At 40.6% G+C, this 22,000-nt stretch overlaps 1 protein-coding gene across 4 annotated transcripts in view; it reads left to right on the top strand.

The window, feature by feature from the left end:
- Positions 1-21,592, top strand: part of POT1 (protection of telomeres 1) — a 65,285-nt gene extending 43,693 nt beyond the window's left edge. For all 4 annotated transcript variants that reach the window (XM_081877909.1, XM_081877908.1, XM_081877910.1 and 1 more), the window contains 10 exons: positions 4,382-4,545; positions 5,609-5,685; positions 6,874-6,915; positions 7,753-7,909; positions 9,993-10,198; positions 13,879-14,014; positions 15,459-15,553; positions 17,444-17,535; positions 19,908-20,013; positions 21,408-21,592. In XM_081877909.1, coding sequence (XP_081734035.1) covers positions 4,382-4,545; positions 5,609-5,685; positions 6,874-6,915; positions 7,753-7,909; positions 9,993-10,198; positions 13,879-14,014; positions 15,459-15,553; positions 17,444-17,535; positions 19,908-20,013; positions 21,408-21,517 — 1,185 coding nt within the window. In that variant the 3' untranslated portion in view covers positions 21,518-21,592. The remainder of the gene's footprint in view (positions 1-4,381; positions 4,546-5,608; positions 5,686-6,873; positions 6,916-7,752; positions 7,910-9,992; positions 10,199-13,878; positions 14,015-15,458; positions 15,554-17,443; positions 17,536-19,907; positions 20,014-21,407) is intronic.
- The last annotated feature ends 408 nt before the right edge of the window (positions 21,593-22,000 follow it).

Raw genomic sequence — 22,000 nt, 5'->3', positions numbered from 1 at the left:
TGAACATCCGACGCAGCTTCCACTTGAATGCAGGAAGCTCCTGCAACCAATTGGAAGCCGCGCCTTTGTTTTCGAACGGTTTCAGGAGTCGAATGGACATCCGGAACAGATTAAGTTCAAGAACCAAGGTCTTACTTTACTTCCCTTTCCAGTGCCAGAATCTAATGTTCAGTACAGGATGTGTGCATCAGCACCAGTGAGCTATACCAATTGCTTATGCCAGACGTCTTACTTATTGCTTCATTTAGCAGGAAGCAGTGTTTTTGCTCCCTCCAGCCTTTTCTGCTTCTTCTGGGAATGGGACATGGTTCTTGCATGGTAGCAAGCCTCTGTCATACTTTTGTGTTGCTTTTCCAAACTGGAATATACATGTTAAACTGTTTTTCTGAACTGTTTTCCTGAACTGTTAAACTGTTTTTCTGAACTGTTTTCCTGTAAGACCTATTGCAGTCGTTAAGAGTCGTCAACAGGCTCATCACAGCTATCTGCCAATCACCCATTCCCACCACCCTTCTGAGTAATACCCCTCCCCACCTTCTCACTATATAGAAGGGTCTGGAAACTTCTGTTTCAGTGTATCTGAAGAAGTGTGCATGCACACGAAAGCTCATACCAAGAACTGACTTAGTTGGTCTTTAAGGTGCTACTGGAAGGAATTTGTTTTGTTTTTCTGAACAAAGGCCACAGCCATAGGGGTGGTTTTTAACCTCTTTTCTGCATTTGAAATTTCTTCAGGATTGAGTTGCTGTGTAAATTGTTGGTCAAATGGCAGGTGACTCTATTCAGTAGCATCATGTTCATTTTTGCAGTAACAGCTGGAGTTTGGAAATGGTGGTTTAACGTATAAATCTGCTTTGTGCTTTCTTGCTGCCACAAAGACAATAGCGACGTCTGCATGAAAATGACATGTTTAATTTTATTTTTAAATTATACATATTTGAAAACTTGGTGCTCAGTGTGAAGGCACATAAGAAGCAGAAAACATGGGGAAACTGGGTGGTGGAAGTACATTATGTTTCACTTAATAACAGCACAGTGTGAAATTTATATCGCTGTGTTCCTGCCAACAGCAGTTTGTCTTAAAACACTGCATATTTTTCCCCTTGAATGCAATACAAAACTTTAATTTCACTAAATTGCATGCTACTTGAATGGTAAATTATGTTGCTGCTTTTTATTTGCTACTGATGAAAATAGGTTAGTGGTATTGATGGCTATATTTACATTTCAGGTCTTGTATGTTTCCCAGCCTCATGTTGCATGGCACCTGGATGTGCTGTGCACCAGAATAATGCTTATTTGTTTTAGTATTTGTAGACCATGCTTCAGCATATGCTCATGCTGTATACAGACATTAGTATTTATGTATCATTGGTAAAGGCCGCTTGTAGCCAACACCTTCCCAGTCCCATCCCAGACAGCAAGGCCAATAGTCAAAGGTGATTAGATTTGTGGTCCATTGCATCTGGAAGACCTCTCCAGGCTTTTTGGACCAGCAGGGCCATTTTGAATTTTCAGAAAATGTTGTGGGCTCCACTCACAAAATAGCTGCAGTAGGGACTTGGCCCTAATGCAACATGGGACATGGCATAGTACAAAATGAGAGAGAAGGCACCAGACAACCTCCATGGGAATTCAGCTGTGTCCTGCTGGTTCTAAATGTGGAGATTGCGCAATATTATCATAGAATTGTAGGGTTGGAATGGCCATCTGGGCCAACTTCCTGAAAGGCAGGAATCTCAACTAAAGCATCCATTCCTCACTCACCCTGCAATGGTCTGAGGCCATTCCATGCCCACTGAGTGCGCTCAGTCCTTCAACTGTTTTGCGTGCATGGGTTCCCCCTTTTTGGCTTCAACCAAAGAGAACATTGCTGGCTGGCTGGCTGGCTGGCTGGAGCAGCGATCCTGCCAAGTATACTCCACACTGCCAAATTTTGTTTGACATCCCACTTAATGTAACTGTAGTAACAACCTGAGCTAACTCTTCTGCCTGGCATTTGTGCAAGCATTTGCGGAATAGCACTGGTGGTTATTGTCTTTGCATCCGACCCAATTTTTATATGGATGTTTAAACATAAAACTAGCTTGCTTTTGTGTGTGTGGGTGTATGCAGACTCATGATTAGAATTTGCTCTTTACAAACCAGAAGTATACAATGCTGCCCTCCAACGGAAAATTCTTATATTGCACATACTGTTACATGACTACAGCCTCTGCTCATTTGCTGGGCTATGTTATGAGATTGTGAACATATTTTTTTAAAAAATCTGATTGCATCAGCTTTGCTTAATTAGACTTAAACAAGACATAGCAAAAAAGATACATACAAAACATATATTTCTATTAGAAATAAAATATAATTTTATTATTTTATAGTTTGAACAATTATTCTTTCATAATCGTGAATTCTCAATGTTGCACAGCAAGTATCTTTCGAAACTAAGTGGAGCTTCAAAAGCAGTTTTTGTTGTGGGGCCTCTACTATTTAAAAAAGGGGAGGCATTAAAATGGAGTGCTGGATGTGATTAAAGAAGCTCTTCAATTACTTATCCATCTCCTGGAAAAAAGTAAAGAGAAGCCAGGCCAGCAGATTCCAGTTGGGCTCCAGAAGGCCAAGTCCCCACCCTGTAAGAGCAACAACCTCCTGCTGCAGACCCCTAAAGGAGGGCAGAGCAACCAAGCCTTTTCTCAAGGGCCCAACCAGGCCTGTTTTTAGAACTTTGAGCAGTCTGCTTCCACCCTGGTTGAGAACCCTGGTAACATAAGTTTGCTTGATTTCATCTTCCCTTCTCTCCCCTTTTTCTGGGCTGTGACTTTTTAGATTGCACTAGTTGGTGGTTACCAGTTAAATTGATGTGTAAGCCTTTCTGGCTGAAGAGTGTGATACAAATGCTTTGAATGAATGAAGTTTTATAGACTAGGGTCCAGAGGATTACTTTGCCGGGGGAGCAAACATGATGCCCCCTACCACTACCAATTTGGTTGAATTACAGTGCCCATCCGAACTGTTGGACCTGTTGTCTGAGGATGATCAGATGTTGCTGAGCTACAACTCCTGCAGCTTATCCTGCAAAACCCGAAAGTTTCAGGGAGATTATCTCTATCATGGGTCAGTAGGCTTTCAACCTCCCTCGCCCTATTGAGTGACAGAAACCTATGCCAAACTGCTTAAGAAATCCCCCTTGGCTTCTAGAGATGTTTGCATGCCACAAGGGGGAAATGCTACATTTAGTTTGCATCCCCTTATACACATGGAACTAATTGCATGGTTCTTTGCCTCAGAGACATAGATTTTGATAGAGGCAAACCTCTCTCTTTGAGTTATGCTGCCATAAGATGTGCTTTCATAACATTGCTGCAAACTTCCATTTTCAAGGCCTGCCCGGTAGCTATAAAGATCACCCTTTGAGGATATTTATTTTGTTCTACCGCAGGAATTGTCCATAAAGTAGGATTTTGGAGTAAAAAAGGCCAGTTGCTCAAAATCCAAGCGCCCTAATTTTTATGTGGTTTTATCTCTGCGAGGCAGGGCGTTCTGCTATCACTGAAATGCAGGAAATGTCTGTGATACATTAACACCATCTAATGGATGTTAAAGGAAGCAGCAATAGCTTTGAGAGAGATCCCTTGGCATGGTGATAAAAGAAAAAGGGGGATATTCACCTTCATTTAGGTGACTAAGAATCCACCACAACAATAAATAAACATCTCCAGTTAATTAATAAATGTTTGCTAGACACCACCCCTGATCATTGGCCTTGCTTGTCCAACAACAACTAGAGGCCTATGGGTTCCTATAGGAACTGTTGGAAGCTGACTTGAGAGAAGGAAGTTGAATGAAAAAATTGCAGACTGCTGCTAGATACATAAAAGACAGGGCCTTTTCTATTGCACCCTGGCTGTGAATCTTATCCACAACTATAGAGATTCAGTTGGTCCTTTCTCCTTTAAGTTTTAGGTGAGCTTTTATTTTGTTTAACCGACCGTCTACTGTGGGGTGAAAATTCTGCACCCCTGTTTTTATACTGAGTTGTTTTATCCTGCTCCTGGTTTTAACATGCAAAATCAATTTTAGTAATTTGAACTGTTTTATGGTGTGCTAACGTATTTTACGTTTCTTTTTTGTAAGCTATTCTGAGTTCATTTTCTAAAGGGTGGTGCGATATAAACTCATGTGGTATTTTATTTTATTGACATGCTGGTTTTGAACAAAAAGTTCTGAAAGCAATTTGTATGCTAAAAAGGAGACAACATGTTCAGAAAAGTTGTCTCTGGCACAGTGCGGTCTAGTTGCACGGCATCATCTTCCTTAACTCTCTTTTATAGATAAAAACGAGTTTTATTTTACCTTCTGAAATAACTGTTTTATATATTTCAAGGTTGGAAGCTTTATTAGATTGTACAGTTTGCATGCAAAATTCCAAAGTCGGGAAGGTGAGCCTGATGTTTCATATCTGCAATTTCATCTTCATGGTGGTACCACGTACGGCCGTGGGATTACAAGCCTGCCGGAAGGCCACGCCGATGTTGAGGATCTAAAGAAGTAAGTAAATAGAATTCAAGATATGGTTGTGCCGTATGCCTGGAATTTCCCGGACATAGCTGGAATACTGCAGTCGGAAGCGGTGTCCTGGCAGAAATCACAAAAAGGTCCCAGGAAATTTGGACGCATGGCAACCCATGTTGCTTTTGATGATTTTCCTAAATTGCTCAACAACTTTGGCAACCCTCATTCAAGACAGCTGTCATTTGGAAGAAGGGTAGGGAATGAGAGAAGCCCTCCATGTTACTAATGGTCAGCCTTTGCTTCCCAGTATTCCGAGTGATGGTTAGTTCTAAACTCTATACGCATGTTAGTCTAATGAATCAATATGCATAAGAGTCACTGTTGTAGTATGATCTTGCATAGAATAAAAATCAAGCAACATTAAGGAACCACAGAAAAATAGCTGTGTTTCAAGGCCCTGTCTTTTAGGGGGATGCTATCATTTTATCAGCACATGCCAGTACAGTGGTGCCCCGCAAGACGAACGCCTCGCAAGACGGAAAACCCGCTAGACGAAAAGGTTTTCCGTTTTGGAGGCGCTTCGCTAAACGAATTTCTCTATGGGGTTGCTTCGCAAGACGAAAAAATCTTGCGAGTTCCCGCGGGTTTTTTCCCGCTTTTTCCCCCCTTTCCTAAGCCGCTAAGCCGCTTATCAGCTGTTCCGCTGATAAGCCGCCTCTCAGCTGATCGCTAAAAGCCGCTAGACCGCTAATAGCGCTAATCCGCTAAGCCGTCAATGGGCTTGCTTCGCAAGAGGAAAAAACCGCTAGACGAAGAGAATCACGGAACGGATTAATTTCGTCTTGCGAGGCACCACTGTACTACTTTGTATTTATAAAACTCAAGTCCAGCAGCGCTAACAATCTGGCTGTATGAGCATGTGAATTCAGGGAGTCATTGCAGCACGTTCAAATTCTGTTATTGAACATGGTCCCATCGCAATGGAATGAGAAGCACAAAGTAGATTTCATCTGAGTTAAACAAAATCGCATCTGCAAGGCCATTTATTTGTTTACTTCTGTGTTTTGATTATTTTCTTCAAAACCTTTTTCATTTTCAGATTCCTGAACTCTGTAGACTTGATGGAAGATGAGTCTTCAGAAAGTCCTTCAGAATCCGAGAATGCTTACTTTACATGTAAATAAACTTGAAAACAACACTCAGCTCTGTCTTCCTCGCTTTATAGTATAGTATTTCCATGTTCTTTTTATGGAGTTGCCTACCGTTTCTTTTAACGCAAGATAAAAATATTCAGGAAACCCTAAAAATGTGTGGACGTGAGCTGTGGTCCATCACTGACTTCTTTGATCTCAACAGCTGATAAAAAATGGCTGAATTACGCAAGATAGTTTTGCTTTCTTTGTTTATGTGCAAAATTGTTTTCTCTGTCATCTTGGATAAGAAAATGTATCCTAAGATTGTAGGAAGTTTAAGTGACAAGCAGGTGGCAAAATTTTTACCTCACATCAGGTTATTTGGGACCACATTACATTTTCTACCAAATGGAATATGTAATCTACGTCTGAAGCATGATTGATCAGATCTAAAAAGATATATTTAAGATTTTATAATGTTATAATATAATAATAATATATAAATAATAATAATATGATATAAAAAGGGACACAGGTGGCGCTGTGGGTTAAACCACAGAGCCTAGGACTTGCCAATCAGAAGGTTGGCAGTTCAAATCCCCGCGACGGGGTGAGCTCCCGTTGCTCGGTCCCTGCTCCTGCCAACCTAAGCAGTTTAAAAGCATGAAGTGCAAGTAGATAAATAGGAACCGCTCTGGCGGGAAGGTAAACGGCGTTTCCATGCGCTGCTCTGGTTCACCAGAAGCAGCTTAGTCATGCTGGCCACATGACCCAGAAGCTGTATGCCAGCTCCTTTGGCCAATAAAGCAAGATGAGCGCTGCAACCCCAGAGTCGGTCACAACTGGACCTAATGGTCAGCGGTCCCTTTACCTTTACCTAATGTTATAATATGTTAATGATTTCATTAAACACTATCTTACTTTTTAAGAATCATAGAACTGTACCATTGCAAGGGACTCCAATGGTGATCTAGTCCAACCCCCTGCAATGCAGGAATAATTTAATGATTTGGAATTTTAGAAATATTCTTATAAATAAAAATTAAGTGATAACGCTGTAAGTAGTCAAAGCTCATGGATGCTGTTGCTCAAACATACAGCTTCTTGTCATCTTAAAACAAGACGTTTCAGTCTGTTTTGAAATTTGTTGTGGCATATTGATGTCTCTTGCAGTTTACAGGGAAATGTAAGTGGGACAAAATTAATTCCCCCTTTCTTATCTTTTTAAAAGTAGGATCTTGTTCAGAAGGATGCCAGCAGTTATCCGTTACAGGTAGGACCCACAGATTCAGTATACCTTTGATCCAAATAAGTTCTTCTTGCAAAGTGTTCTCCCCTGAAGCACTCTGTGCTTCACCAAGCCCACTTTTTCAGGTTGTACCCACTCTAGAATGGCTCAGAGTGTGGCATGGGAAGCTGCAGCAGAATAGAAAATCAACAGAAGTAACATTCTGCTCAGCTAAGGCATCTTTTGTATTGATAGTAGGGAGGCCTGAGATATTTGAACTTTGCGAATTTTGATAGGTACTGACCTGATCCACATCTCCCTGACTAACATGCTTATCGAAATGTAATATCCATCAGATTTACGCTTTCCAAATATCCCAGCACTGTCCTCTGCTCAAAACGTATCCCAATACGTTTTCAAAACGCACATGAAAATATGTTTTGAAATCCACATTTTGAGATGGAAAAAGTTTTAAACCCTTATTTAGGGTGGATTTAAAAAGTAGCAGATGCGATTGCATATACAGTCTTATGAATGAACACATGCACAAGTGACATGGATCAGAAATAAATTGGTTTTACCCATTGAAACACTTCATATTTCTGGCTGTTGGGCCATCAGTTGTGCAGATCAAGGGTGTGCCCAGTCCTATTTTGGTAAAGAGCTGGACACAACAGATGTGTGTATTTTTAATTTCAAAACATGAAGTGTCTATTCACATAAGTGCGTATTCAGAATTGTCACATCTAGACCACAGAATGAATCCAGAACTTCCAGCGATTTAATAAAGCTTTGTTTCAATTTACTTCCGAGCTGCTACTTTCCTCTCATTTTACGTTTGTTCACATCAATACAAGCCTTGATATCTTTGTGTTTTTACAGTGCTGAGAGATCACCAGCATTTTGAAGTGACTGCACTGAGTACTATTTTGAACAGCAGGAGTCCTCAGCCGTATCGCATCAGAGCTAAGCTGAGACAATTTGAACCTGAAAAGCTTCATCAGTCTGTTAAACTTCATTGTCCCCAGTGCAATTTGTTGTAAGTGCCATGATACATTTTTCTCTCATGCTGCTTTGGAGATGTTGCTTACATAGTTTCCTAGATTTTTGGATCAGTGGAACTTGGATGTACAGCAATATCAAGGGTTGGTTATCATATCCTTTTGTCATTATATATATCCCACCCTAAAAATGTGCCGAAATGCCTGTCTAGATAAAGGAACATGATATTAGCACTTTAAAAAATTCGCTGTTGTTAAAATATAACGGGCACAGTAGAGATTTGTTTATTATTAACAAATGTTTAATTTGCCCTTGCACAAATAGCAAGTACAGTCGTACCTCTACTTATGTATCCCTCTGGATACGGAATCTTTGGGTTACGGCCACGGCAAACCCGGAAGTATATGCTTCCAGGTTTCTCTGCATGTGCAGAAGTGCTCAGTCACGCCGTGTGCAGAAGCGCGCTTCCATTTACATTATTTTTGGAGTGTGAACGGACCCCCGGAATGACTTAAGTTCGTATCTGGAGGGTCCACTGTATCACTTTTTTTTTTTACTGGGTAAGGTGTTTTTGCTTCATTGTGTGGTGGGTGACATTTATGGTATCAGGCAAATTGACTGACAGACAGAAGAAGCTTGCAAGTATTTCAGGGTGTTCCCTTCCCCCATTTTTTTATTGAGAGACTTCCGTATAGAAGGCAGAGAATGATTCCTCCATCCCTAATATCAGCTTGGCTTCTTAATTACTCTACCTTATTAAGTAGCAGTCTTTGCTCTCACTTTTATAAGCAAAATAAAAAAGAAGCTGGGGTGATCACTTTGATTCATGTTTAGTCCTAACTTCCTTTTTAATGTGGGATGCTCCAGTACTGAGTAATATAAGGACCTTAAAATTCCAGCGGCGTGCAGAAAGAGGGTTGAAAAGCACCACAAAGCATCAAAACAAAGAAGAGATCAGGTTCCAGCTCTTAGTGGTACAAGGCTTTTAATTTACCTCCACGTATTTCGGACTTCAATACTCCTTCAGGAACATGAAATGCTTACAAGTTCTTTAAATTTAGAAACACCTTTTAATGAAAATCTGAGCTATTCCTTTACCCACTCTCAGTACCACTATTCACTGCGGAGATGTGGAGAAAATAAAATGGAGTCTTAAAGCTTGTTTAAAAGAGAGTTCTTAAGCTCAGATTTTCAGAACAAGGCATTTCTGAGCCTGTTCTCTGCTTTCTTAAAGGACCGCAGCCTCCTTTCGCCAATTACCTTGTGTCTAAACATGGACGCGGAAAATTCTAGCCAGTGGCAGAGCTTCATGCTCCCCCTCTTCCTCCGCCAGTGAGTCTAGCTATTGTAGGATTTCTGTCGGGGCTGACAGAGCCGCAGCAAGATTCTCCCAGCAGCAGAGTCAGTGCCACTTACCAGGAGGGGCAACTTGGCAAGGTCAGGGCTGTGTTGATGTGCCAGCAGAGCCGGCTCAGCTCTTAAGCCAGTGTGCCCACAAAGCCCTCACCTCATTGCCACTGAACCCCTTCCAGTAACAGGCAGTGAGTCCCCTGGGGCAAGCTACTCCTGAATTGCACGATCCGTTAAAGTATCAAATATGTTGTTGTTGTTTAGTCGAGTCCGACTCTTCATGACCCCATGGACCAGAGCATGCCAGGCACTCCTGTCTTCTACTGCCTCCCACAGTTTGGTCAAACTCATGCTGGTAGCTTCGAGAACACTGTCCAGCCATCTCGTCCTCTGTCGTCCCCTTCTCCTTGTGCCCTCCATCTTTCCCAACATCAGGGTCTTTTCCAGGGAGTCTTCTCTTCTCATGAGGTGGCCAAAGTATTGGAACCTCAGCTTCACGATCTGTCCTTCCAGTGAGCACTCAGGGCTGATTTCCTTCAGAATGGATCAGTTTGATCTTCTTGCAGTCCATGGGACTCTCAAGAGTCTCCTCCAGCACCATAACTCAAAAGCATCAATTCTTCAGCGATCAGCCTTCTTTATGGTCCAGCTCTCACTTCCATACATCACTACTGGGAAAACCATAGCTTTAACTATGCATCTAATATATTCCACAATGTCATTTTGAGCAGGCTTTTGTAGATTGCTTCAGACTGTTTTGTTTTTTCCAGGCAAGAGGTTCCGGATGGGAGTGAGCTTGATCTAATTATACAGGAAGCTTCAGCTACATGTCCATTGTCCGATTTACAAAATACATCCTTCTGCGAATCTGTTGTTTGGGATACCGAAAACCAGGGACAGCGACGTGTGGTTATTCATTTTGTAAAGCATGATGAACTACTACAAGACCCAGAAGACAGTTTGATTATGATAGAAGGTTAGTTAATACAGCTGTATGTAAGAGATCAGATGGTATGCTACACAATATCTTCGTCTTTTTAAATAAAGTTTAAGAAATACTTAACTATTTTAAAAAGTTTTGATCCTGATAAAAAGTACCGTATTTTTCCCTCTATAACACGCAGATTTTTTCTCCTAAAAAGGAAGGGGAAATGTCTGTGCGTGTTATAGAGCGAATGTGTGGTCCCTGGAGCCGAAAAACCAGGCAAAAATCACATCGCGACGCTTCAAGGAAAAGGGAAAACTGAAAAGAGGAAGCGGCTGCTTTCCTGCATTCTGCCTCAGGGTCTTACTGCCCACTCTTCTCTGTTTCGTTGCTGTGTTTGCTGAAACGGAACAAAGAGCAGGGAAAGCCCCTCCCCTCCAGGCAAGCTCCGGTGCTGCTGGGGGAGAGGGAGAGAGAGAGGGGGGGGAGGGAGAGGGAGGGGGGGAGGGAGGGAGGGAGACAGAGAGAGAGAGAGAGAGAGAGAGAGAGAGAGAGAGAGAGAGATGGCTGGCTTGGGTGGGGGGAAACTTTTGCCTTTCTTTCCTCCAACCCGTTAAATCCCTCTCCTGCATTCTTAGCCAGCTGCTTCTCTGCACACCCATCTAATGTCCCTTCTTTGTTTTTCCTTCGCTCCCCACTTAAAATGTGGTTACAAAGCATAGATCCACATGGATCCTCAGGATCTTTGCATTGGGTCACCCCAAATTCACCATCAGATCACATAGCATGTCCATGGCTACAGCCTGCCCCCCCCCAAATCACGCACCCACTGTTGCCTGGGGCTGCAATGGTGCAAAAATGTGGTTAAAAAGCATGGATCCACATGGATCCTCAGGATCTTTGCATTGGGTCACCCCAAATTCACCATCAGATCACATAGCATGTCCATGGCTACAGCCTGCACCAAAAAAATCACGCACCCACTGTTGCCTGGGGCTGCAATGGTGCAAAAACGTGGTTACAAAGCATGGATCCACAGGAATTCTAAGGATTTTGGCATTGGGTCACCCCAAATTCACCATCAGATCACATGTCTGTGGCCACAGCATGAAGCCCAAAAATGATACATCCACTGTTTCATTCAGAATGTTTTTTCCCTTGTTTTCCTCCTCTAAAAACGATGTGCGTGTTATGGTCAGGTGCGTGTTATAGAGCGAAAAATACGGTATCTGTCTCTTGCTGTTACCCTCGTGTGATTCCACTAAACCAGAAAAACTTCACAAGAGAAAATGTTTGCAGCATATATGTACAAGTTTTTTTTTTCAAATTGATTTGTGCACTTAAAAAAAACCAATTTGTGAGCAAACTTCATGCACTATGGAATAGTTGTTAATTGGCAAGCCCCGTATATATAATGGACTCGTGCATAAAACACATTGCACAAATCATTCCCATGAAGTCTCTTGCCTCTTCAAAATCTTACCTTGAATTTTGCCCCCAAGTAAATCTGCTTTCTTTCTCATAGTTCTTCAAAATACTTAATGGTGTTTGTATATAGGGGGAAAATAGAAAAGGGAAAACTAAGCAGAAAATTTAGGTAGCACTCCTTGATTTGAATCTGTGAGATACATTTAAGCATGAGAAGAGAAATGGGGAGGACAAGAATAATCTTAAGAGAGAATTGCTATATAGTGAATTGTGAATGAGACACTGAATAATAAATCCAAAGCTTTATTTCTTTTTTTACAAATGTCTTTGTACAATTTACCTTTGCTTCCATTTTAGTTGGAATTCATATTCTGCCCTCTAAGAAAGTATTTTACTACTTCTAGTAGCTGGATAATATACAAGCCCAAAAGCCTTTCCTGTTGCAAACGTACTGTACTTAGTCATCCTCTGGATGTCAGTGTTTTCACAGAGATAAAGCTGTGCTACTGTGAGAAAAGCAGCAGGCAAGCTATGTTTTGTTATTATTCACGAGCCATACCTCATGTATTTTGGGCACACGAGCCTCTTAAATGAATGGCATCACCCCAAGAAAAGGAATTACTTAGCCGCCATTCATTTTGTGGGCTTTTGCGAAAGAACCTCCTAGTGGACTGTGCCCATGTGTTTCTATTATAGCTTTTCAAACAACAGTTGTTTGTTCCAGGAGCTCTATATTTTTGTGTGAAAAATGCAAGTAACAATGATTGAAACAGATTTGATATTAATTTGTATAAATATTTATGAATCGCCTCTCAGAGCATACTTCACCTTCTAAGGTGGTATTCAAAATACAATATAAAACAAAACACGTGAAATCAACAACTATTATCAGCTTGCTTCACAACTGGACTAAGCAAATTGACCTATGCTGAAAGCTAGACAGAAGAAGTACTGTACTTTTCTGTCTATAAGACTCCCCCATGTATAAGACTATTTGGGGAGACTCAGATTTTTAAAAATGGGGGGAGATGTATCCGTGTATAAGATGCCCCCTAATTTTCGGCATTATTTTAAAGGAAAAAGCCTAGTCTTATACACGGAAAAATACGGTATGTCCCTCTTGGTTCAGCTGGATTAATTAATTGGTCCTCGGCTGCCGAGTCTTGAATTTGCAACATACCACCCACTGGCATCTTCCATGAAATACATTTCAGCATGTTTGCCACTTTATGAAATCCTAATGAACCGTATCGGACGTTTGTGTATTTTATATTTTTAAGCTTGTATTCCATGCATGGTGTAGAGCACATTTATTTCAGTTATTTCTATACTGCCTTCAGGATACCAATCGTCCTAAGGTGGCTTATAAATAATATGACTGTGTTCTACTTCCGCTGTCTGAACACCAGTTGCTGGAAACCATAGGAAGGGCGACTGCTGTTGCACTTGGGTCCTATTTGAGGACTTCCCATAGGCATTTTGCCACTCACTGTGAGAACAGATTCCTGGTTATTCTAATAATAATAATTATTTTTATTATTTATTATTTGTACCCCGCCCATCTGGCTGGGTTTCCCCAGCCACTCTGGGCGGCTTCCACAAAGACAAAAAATACACTAAGATGTCACACATTAAAAATTTCCCTGAACACGTCTGCCTTAAGATGTCTTCTGAATGTCAGGTAGTTGTTTATCTCTTTGACATCTGGTGGGAGGTTCCCTGTAGCTTTGCTTCTCGCAATGAGGGAACCGCCAGAAGGTCCTTGGTGCTGGACCTCAGCGTCCGGGCAGAACGATGGGGGTGGAGACGCTCCTTCAGGTATACTGGGCTGAGGCAATAGAATTGTAGTTTAAGTTGGTGGTAGGAGCCCTGGTGCTGGTAGTGGGGTACAGACCAGCAGGAGCAGGTCCTGGGGTCATCTTAACCTGGCTCCTTCTGGCTCTTGGAATCCTTTGTCCAGCTGGAACAGACTTTCAGGTGGACTTTGCCCACCTGCCTGCTTATTGGCTGGATAGCTCAGTTGGTTAGAGCATGGTGCTGATAAAGCTAAGGTTACAGGTTCAATCCCCGTACGGTGCATATTCCTGCATTGCAGCAGATGGGACTAGATGATCCTTAAGGTCCCTTCCGATTCTAGAATTGTATGATTGTCTGTCTCTCTTGGGATCCAAATATATATGTACACACATTATATACACAAGGATGGTCAGGGATAAATTTGATAACTTGGCTCACTGCTGTTATTTAACATGTTATCAGAGTATTAAAGTAACCTAAATATAGTTATTTCTGTTTATTAATAGGAGGCACACTGGAGGAAATCTTGAAGCTCTCAAAAAAATTTAAAGGAATTATACCCGTAGGAGCCACGGAAGACGATCTTGTGTTGCTGGATCTTTCAGCTCCATTTCTTTGGCAAGGGAATATACCACACTATGGGTAAATCTAACACACACACACCCATATTAAATCTGGCTTCTTAACTCCAGTTCTGATGCTGAAACTTTGATCGGTTGTTAAACCTTTGGAAAATTAGTTATTTTATCTGACCTTATAGCAAATAATAAAATTTAAGAAGACAGGATGATAAGTTCCTAGCTGGGTCCAAATTTACACCCTGGTGTTATTTTTATGCCTCTGCTATGGGCAGGGTAGCAATCTTAAGTGTGCAAAGTGCATAACTTCTGCCTCCTTTGAATTAAATTGGGAAGTTGTTTCATGCACTAGAGTTGTGCATGTGTTACCAATACTCTCAGATGTGCCACTAGATCACTGGGGCAGGATTTAATCCCTGTCAACAAAACCTGCAAAGATGGTAAAGGCCTTTTTATGGAGCCATTTGTAAGCCACGAAAGGTAATATCGCATTAGTTGTGCCTCATCTGTAGTACCGTGTCCATCTCTGGGCAAAACCATTTGAAGAAGTAGTTCAGGATGACAGTGAAATCCATATGGAAAGCAAGTCCTATGAGGAAAAGGTTGTGGGAACTGGATATATTTAACCTCCAGAAGAGAAGACTATGAATGGACATAATAGCACTGTTCAAATACTTGAAATACATGGAAAGGGCGCCAAGTCTTGCTTGCTGCTGCTACCCCAGAGGGTTAGATCTACGTAATGGGTTTCAGTTACAGGAGGGTAGAATTTGGTCAGACATTAGATACGGTAACAATGGAGCCAATTTCTTGAGGGAAGAAATTCTTTCTTGCTACAAGGGAAGAAGTCAGTGGAACTAATGAAACTGAAATCAGTCTTAATTCGTCTCAACTTAGACCCAATTATATTGGACAATAACATTCACTTTCTCTACACTAACAACACTTGGTTTATTTTCTGCAGTCATCAAAAGTTAAAAGATGTCTTTTTAAGCATGCTATACAAGCATTTGCATACTTTTCTTACCTGGAAAAGGTTTGTTGCAGCTCTCTTTTAAAAACCTACAAACACCATTTTTATGTTGATGATTTTTATGGCTATAAAAATGTTCTAAGTTTTTTTTAAACATTGCCAAAGAATAAAATTTTTCACTCGTTAGGCCGTGGTTAAATTATTAATTCAGTCGTGTTTTAGCATATTGTACCATACCAAATTTATTACTTCTATTGCGTGAAGCAGTTTTGTGTCATTAAATAACAAAGAGCAGTGTTTAGAAAATATATGCTTAGCAATGTATCAGTTTGCCTGACGTTCTTCAGTACAACTGACCAAGGGATTTGTTTTTGTTGACAGTATCTTATAAAAGGCATTAAAGTTTACTGCTTTTCTAGGCCATATAAAATATCTGTCTATAAAATAGCAGGAAAATGTTCTTCTGACAAGTTTGATTCTGAGAAAAGCTAAATATACAGAACAGTTAATGCTATTGTTTTGTTTCAAACTTTAGGTGCAAACACTGTTCAAATCCAAAGGCAATAGCAAGCTTGAGTCCCCTTGCTGCACAGAAAGATCCATTGTGGGAGCCCACTACCATAGCACAAGGTTAGTTTATGCTATTATCCATATTTTTATTCAGAAGTATTTTTATTCAGAAGTCGAGAGTGTAAATAAAACCACCCAGTAATGTCCAAGTAAGGAGAAAGCTGCATAAATCTGAAGATTTAAAAAGTTATTGAGTCCAGGAGAAAGAGGATGACTTGCAGTTCATTCCCAAATAATTGTTATATTGAAGATGTCTCTCTCATTATTTGTGCCTTGTTCATGTAGGAGAGCAAAGTTATATTAAGTTGAATAAAGTGTTTCTGACATTAATTTCAAATTAGATTGACTCAGGGTACTCAAAGCAGCACATTAGGCAATGCTCAAAGCCTGCTCCCCTTTGTGAACAGGCCTCTTCTTGTTGTTTAAATAAGGGCATCACTGAGATGTAATAAATGGCTGAGTTGGTAGAGCATGAGACTCTTAATGTTAGGGTCCTATGTTTGAGCCCTACACTGGGCAAGAGATTCCTGCCTTTCAGTGTTGGACGAGACGGGATGATCCTCATGGTCCCTTTCAACTCTACAATTCTGTGCCTGCAAGAGGCAATTTGAGTTTAGCATACAGAGCTTTCCTGGAAAAGAGCAGGAATGTCCCTAGCTTAATCTCAATCTGATACGTATTAGTCTGACATTTGATGCATAGGAAATAAAATATGTAGCTTTTAAGTTCTACAGAGTCCAGTGCTATTATTATGCGCACGCTTCCAAAAAAGATCCTGCAGAACCATTTGATCTGAATTAATAGGGCTTTTCTGTTAGCCCCAAAGCAGGATGCAACGGTGTGTAAACATTATTATTATTTTGTAAAGGACTTCCAGGAATGGTTAGGTTCGAAACACAGCATTTCGTGCTGTGGTCCCTGTGCATAGAGCTGCGCCCCCATGGAAGTGTGTTATGTGAATTCCCGAATTTCTGGAAGTAAAATAAAGCATGATTAGCTTCATCACAAGCAATAAATGCAGGAGAAGCTGATTTTGATAGTTGATTTATGTAATTATTCACAAATTATCCCAAGTTCCATTTAGGGTAGCTTTTGTTCTCGAGAAATGACCTTGACGCTGATTTATGTAAATAAGAACAAATGCTGGTTTCTCTGTTGCATAGCATTCACCTTTCAAAAGATCTGCATTTGAGCAGGCAAGAGGAGCTGAACTGCTCTGCCTTGCTCCATGTCTGCATTACATTCACTTGTATGAATCTTGTCCTAGCAGAGGAAATAATGGCGAAACACAACCAGCAGCTCTCTGTTCTCCTGCCCCACTGTAATCTACCTAAGCAACAACAGCAACAAAAATGAAACCAGAATTTTGTGTTAAAACACTAACATGGAACTAGAAAACTTAATTCAGTGGCTGTTCATATCTTCATTGGACTTTGTATTTAAGCTATACAAAATAAATTGGTGGGTTATTTTAATGGGATACATAGCAGAGCAGTTCTCTGCAGTGGACCATTCTTCTACCAAAGAATCAGTAGCGCTTTCCCTTTCAGATTTCCTTAGGAATGGAACTGGGCAGAACAAAATGAATCCACAATTACGCTGCCAAGATGTCTACTGGCTATTGGGAAATAACTTACAAAGCCTACATGAAATTAAAATTTTCAATGGATGCAATTGTGTATGTAAATGCTATTGAGCATCTTCCACAGCAGTGTTACTATGTTACGAAGGTGCAGTATAGATAGCTTGTGTGCACATCACTTCAATAGAGGGAGCAGTTTAGTTGGGAGCAGTTTGTTCACACTGGAATCCTCTGCAGCAGAAATAAATCAGTGGATGACAGTGGTGTTTATGTTGTCTGTATCTCACTGATAATATATTTTTAGCTTTTTATTCCTCTCTTGTATTGAGTAATCTCTAAACACAACTACTTATTTTCCTCCTGCTTAGCTTTAGGACTTGTGCCCCTTGAATATGTCTTTGTGATGAAGTTTATGCTGGACGATGGGACAGGAACCCTGGATGTGTATCTCATGGATTGCGTAAGAGACGAAAGCATTATACTCTGAAAATGTTCAGTTTGAATATAAGTGTGTGCTTGTATATGGCTGTTCTCTCAAGCGACATGGAGAGAGGGCAGAGTTGCAGTAGAAGCAGTAAGAACTATGATCTAGTTTAAAAATGATTTAGTTAAGCTCATGTGAAATTGGATGAAAATAGCCACTTTCAAACCTTGATTTTTAGATTAAATACAGCAGCAGCAACAGACGTAGCAGGCCCAACATTGAGAGGGCCTGATCCCAATGCTATATGCTGGATACAAGCAGTTGAGCCTGTTGGTGGTCTTGACAGTGGATGACTGCTAACTTTTCTTTGCCCAGATTTGGAACATTTTGGAGCATCTGTTGTTTTAACCCCCCCCCCCCGTGTCTCTCTCTGGTGCTATGGCATGCCACCATTCTGTACTTGATTCCTTATGTATCCTTCTCTCATCTCTCTTTCTCTTAGTTTCTCTCTCCTCCCTTCCTTTCCAGCTGAAGGAAAGGGCTAGAAAGAGTTCCTTAAAAAAGGACTTGGGGAAGCTGCCATGGGATGCAGTGGTGGCCTTTAAAAGACTTGGGTGGCTTTAAAAGAGAAATTAGACAAATTCATGGGGGAAAGGGCTATTGACGGCTACTAGCCATGGTTTCTGTGTTCTGCCTCCATGGTCACAGGCAGTATATCCTTCTGAATATCAGCTGCTAGAAGCCACAGGAGAGGAGAGAGTGTCCTTGCACTCAGTAAACCTACAAGCATTTGGTTGGCTACGATGAGAACAGGATGTTGGGCTAGATGGATCTATTGCATGATCCAGCAGACTCTTCTTGTGTTAATTTAAAATTCTTGGGGGGGAATAATAATTTGTGGACCTTTCTACTTGGGGACAGTTTGCCCACCACTAGTTAGAATTTAAGAGGGACGCAGGTGGCGCTGTGGGTTAAACTACAGAGCCTAGGATTTGCCAATCAGAAGGTCGGCAGTTCGAATCCCCGCAACGGGGTGAGCTCCCGTTGCTTGGTCCCTGCTCCTGCCAACCTAGCAGTTCAAAAGCACGTCAAAGTGCAAGTAGATAAATAGGTACCGCTCCGGCAGGAAGGTAAACGGCGTTTCCGTGTGCTCCTCTGGTTTGCCAGAAGCAGTTTAGTCATGCTGGCCACATGACTGTACGCCAGCTCCCTCGTCCAATAAAGCGAGATGAGCGCCGCAACCCCAGAGTCGGTCACAACTGGACCCAATGGTCAGGGGTCCCTCTGCCTTTACCTAGTTAGAATTTAAGCAAAGCCAAATCAGAAACAAGATGAAAAAATGTTCTTGTTCTATAAAAAAATGATAGAATGACAGCCAACCTCCTCACAGAGAAATGTGCGAAGCATGTAAAAACTTGTCAGTCTTGACATGTTTGAACAAAAATGTAAAAGTTAGGTTATTACATATACAGTGGTACCTCGGGTTAAATACTTAATTCGTTCCAGGGGTCCATTCTTAACCTGAAACTGTTCTTAACCTGAAGCACCACTTTAGCTAATGGGGCCTCCTGCTGCCGCCGCCACACGATTTCTGTTCTCATCCTGAAGCAAAGTTCTTAACCTGAGGTACTATTTCTGGGTTAGCGGAGCCTGTAACCTGAAGCGTATGTAACCTGAAGCGTATGTAACCTGAGGTACCACTGTAGATGGACATGAAAATTACGGGGGGGAACGTTTTCATTTCTTTTTAACTTACCAGTTCTTTATATGCTGAAGCATTGCAACAAGGTACAGCATTTTAACCTCCAAAAATATTTAGAATCTGAACCCTTCAATTACATAGAAGCTATAAAACAGACATAATGTGATTACATCTACTCATACCAAATAGCACTAATTGGCACCTGTAATTTCTCTTATTTTTAACTAAGTGTTGGTACACGGGTTTATAGTGCAGTAGATGAGACCACAGAGTATTCTGTGAGTTAACTGCATATTGGTGGTAGAAATTGCTCAGCATACACTTGAGACATACATTCATGTTTTATTAAGATCTAGCCTGTACAAATGTGGTAGATTATTTCTATTTTAGCTATGAATTTTAATAAAGCTAAGGTTGGCATGAATTCCTTTGAGAGGGTGAATTTAGATTCACTTATGAATTGGATTAAAGTGAAGATGTTTTTTAAAAGGCACTCCTTCTTGTTATACCAGAACGTTAAAAACAGATTTAAATATTAGGCTGCTTATGTGAATAAACAATGCTACTCCCTTCTGTTTTTCTTTATTTGCATTGTGTTAAAAACATGAAGTGTGAAACATGTTTTTGTTACATGTAATTTTCATTTCTTTGCCAAATATCTATTGACTAATTTAATTATATCTGCATCATTTTTCCTGTTCTCCAGAAAGATTTCTTCCAAATTCCAGCTTCTGAAGTCTTGTTCAATAATATTTTTCAAGAGAACATAGAAAGAATCATGAAAAAACTTTGCCCCTCAGACACAAATCTAGGTGAGATAATTATCATAAATTTGGAAGCATGGTTAAAATCTACATAAGTTTATCTTTTTAATTTTTACACTCTATAGGAAAGAGAATTAAATTACATCTTTTCCTGCTGTACCACAAAACTACACTGGTTTGTAGCTCTGTTCTTTTTAAAGATACAGATGTATAATTTCTCCATTGGCTGCAATTGTCGAAACAGAGAATTTGGTACAAAGGATAACTATTCTGTACAGCGTGGTATGTTTAAACTGTATCTTTAAAGAGCAACCTAGCACTTCAGCAGCACTGAAAGGTGTCTTCAAATGAAGTCACAGATGGTATACTTCAGTGGCCCTTCTGTTCTCTTATATATGCTGAAACCTCATGAAACTATCCATAAAGCCTTAAGGACCTCTGTACATTTGACAGCCACATTTAGTCCAATTGGTTGCCAGAGTAATTTAAAGTTGCCTTTTCCTGTACAAGAATGTGATTGCCTGTATATACTTCTGAATTAAAACTGTTTGTGTTTGTTGATGACAAATGCTAGCTTCTTGTGCCTGTGTATTACTGAGCCCAGTTTCATTGTATGAGAATATTGTGGATTGTTTTGAGATTTTTTCCTCCCTAATAGAACTTGAGAAATACATTCTGGCCTTCAGAATTTAACTGCACATAGTGCAAATATCTGATAGACTCAGCAACAACCATGACACTTTATTGATTTTATGCCGAATTTGGGGAGGGAGGAGAAATGAGAAAAGTAATATCTGCCATGCTAGCAAACACAGAAGCACTGATTTCACTTGGCAGCGGTTCATGTATAAGGGACATTTTTTCGATGCAGAGTGCTTCAAACAGAAGCCCAGCTGAATTTTTCATGACTCACCTAACCAAGTTTTTGTTTCACGTGAAGTAGGATAAGTGCTTTCTTTGGCATCTTAAATATGTATACAGTCATATCTTGGATCCCGAACGCATTGTGAGTTCAATGTTTTGGCTCCCGAACGCTGCAAACCCGGAAGTGAGTGTTCCAGCTTGCAAATGTTCTTTGGAACCTGAATGTTGGATATGGCTTCCGATTGGCTGCAGGAGCTTCCTGCAGCCAATCAGAAGCCGCACTTTGGTTTCCAAGCATTTTGGAAGTCGAACGGACTTCCGGAATGGATTCCGTTCAACTTCCAAGATGGATTGTAGTGTCTTGGTTAAGACATTGCAGTCCATGGTGCTGTTCCTTTCTGCGCTACATGAATACCCTTGTATTATAGCCACACTGTATGTGCCACTGTTTCTGTCCCACTGCTGTGATTCTGATATATGCTTAATGTTTCGAGGTCTATACAAGTTTTGTTTTTTTGGTCACAATTCTTGAATACAGAAAATGCAGATTAAAACCAGTCATTTGCTTTTGATTGTAGATGACATGCCGTGGCTGGACTGTTTTATCAAATCCTACTATGTCACGGATGGAAGACAGCAGCAAATTTGCTATCGGGTTTTTGACACTACGATTGCTGAAGATGTCTGATATCCAGCTACTTCGAATATTTAAGGGTTTGTAATGTTTGTCGATTTCATTTGAATATATAAACGATCCAGGGGATGTTGTAAGGTGTTTGCTTTTTTATTAGATGTGTAAAGAAGTACTTTGTTCTGAATCAACATATAACTTAAAATGGATTTTTTTAATATACTGTTTGTCATGGAAAATTCACGTAAGTTCTTTGCAGTTCTCCAGGTAACACACAAGAGTCATAACTCACAATTCCCGCCTCCTCAAAAAAGAGCTTATTAGTTTGTTATCCTCTAGTCTAGCATGACTTTCAGAGTCAAACAAAAGTCCTTAAATCCTTAAACTCTTGAGCCAATCGTAAAAGCCACAGTGTGGGGCCCTTCTCTAAAATGGCACAGGCTGTCTTTGATTAGAAAAAATTGTTGCAGTGCAATAGTCATGTGCAAAAAGCTTCGGGTTATGCCACAATACAGATAGGATTTTATTAGCTTCTTATCA

This window comes from Podarcis erhardii (genome assembly GCF_964252035.2).
Source record: "Podarcis erhardii genome assembly, chromosome: 10".
Taxonomy (NCBI): domain Eukaryota; kingdom Metazoa; phylum Chordata; class Lepidosauria; order Squamata; family Lacertidae; genus Podarcis; species Podarcis erhardii.
This window is presented reverse-complemented; position numbering and strand designations above follow the sequence as displayed.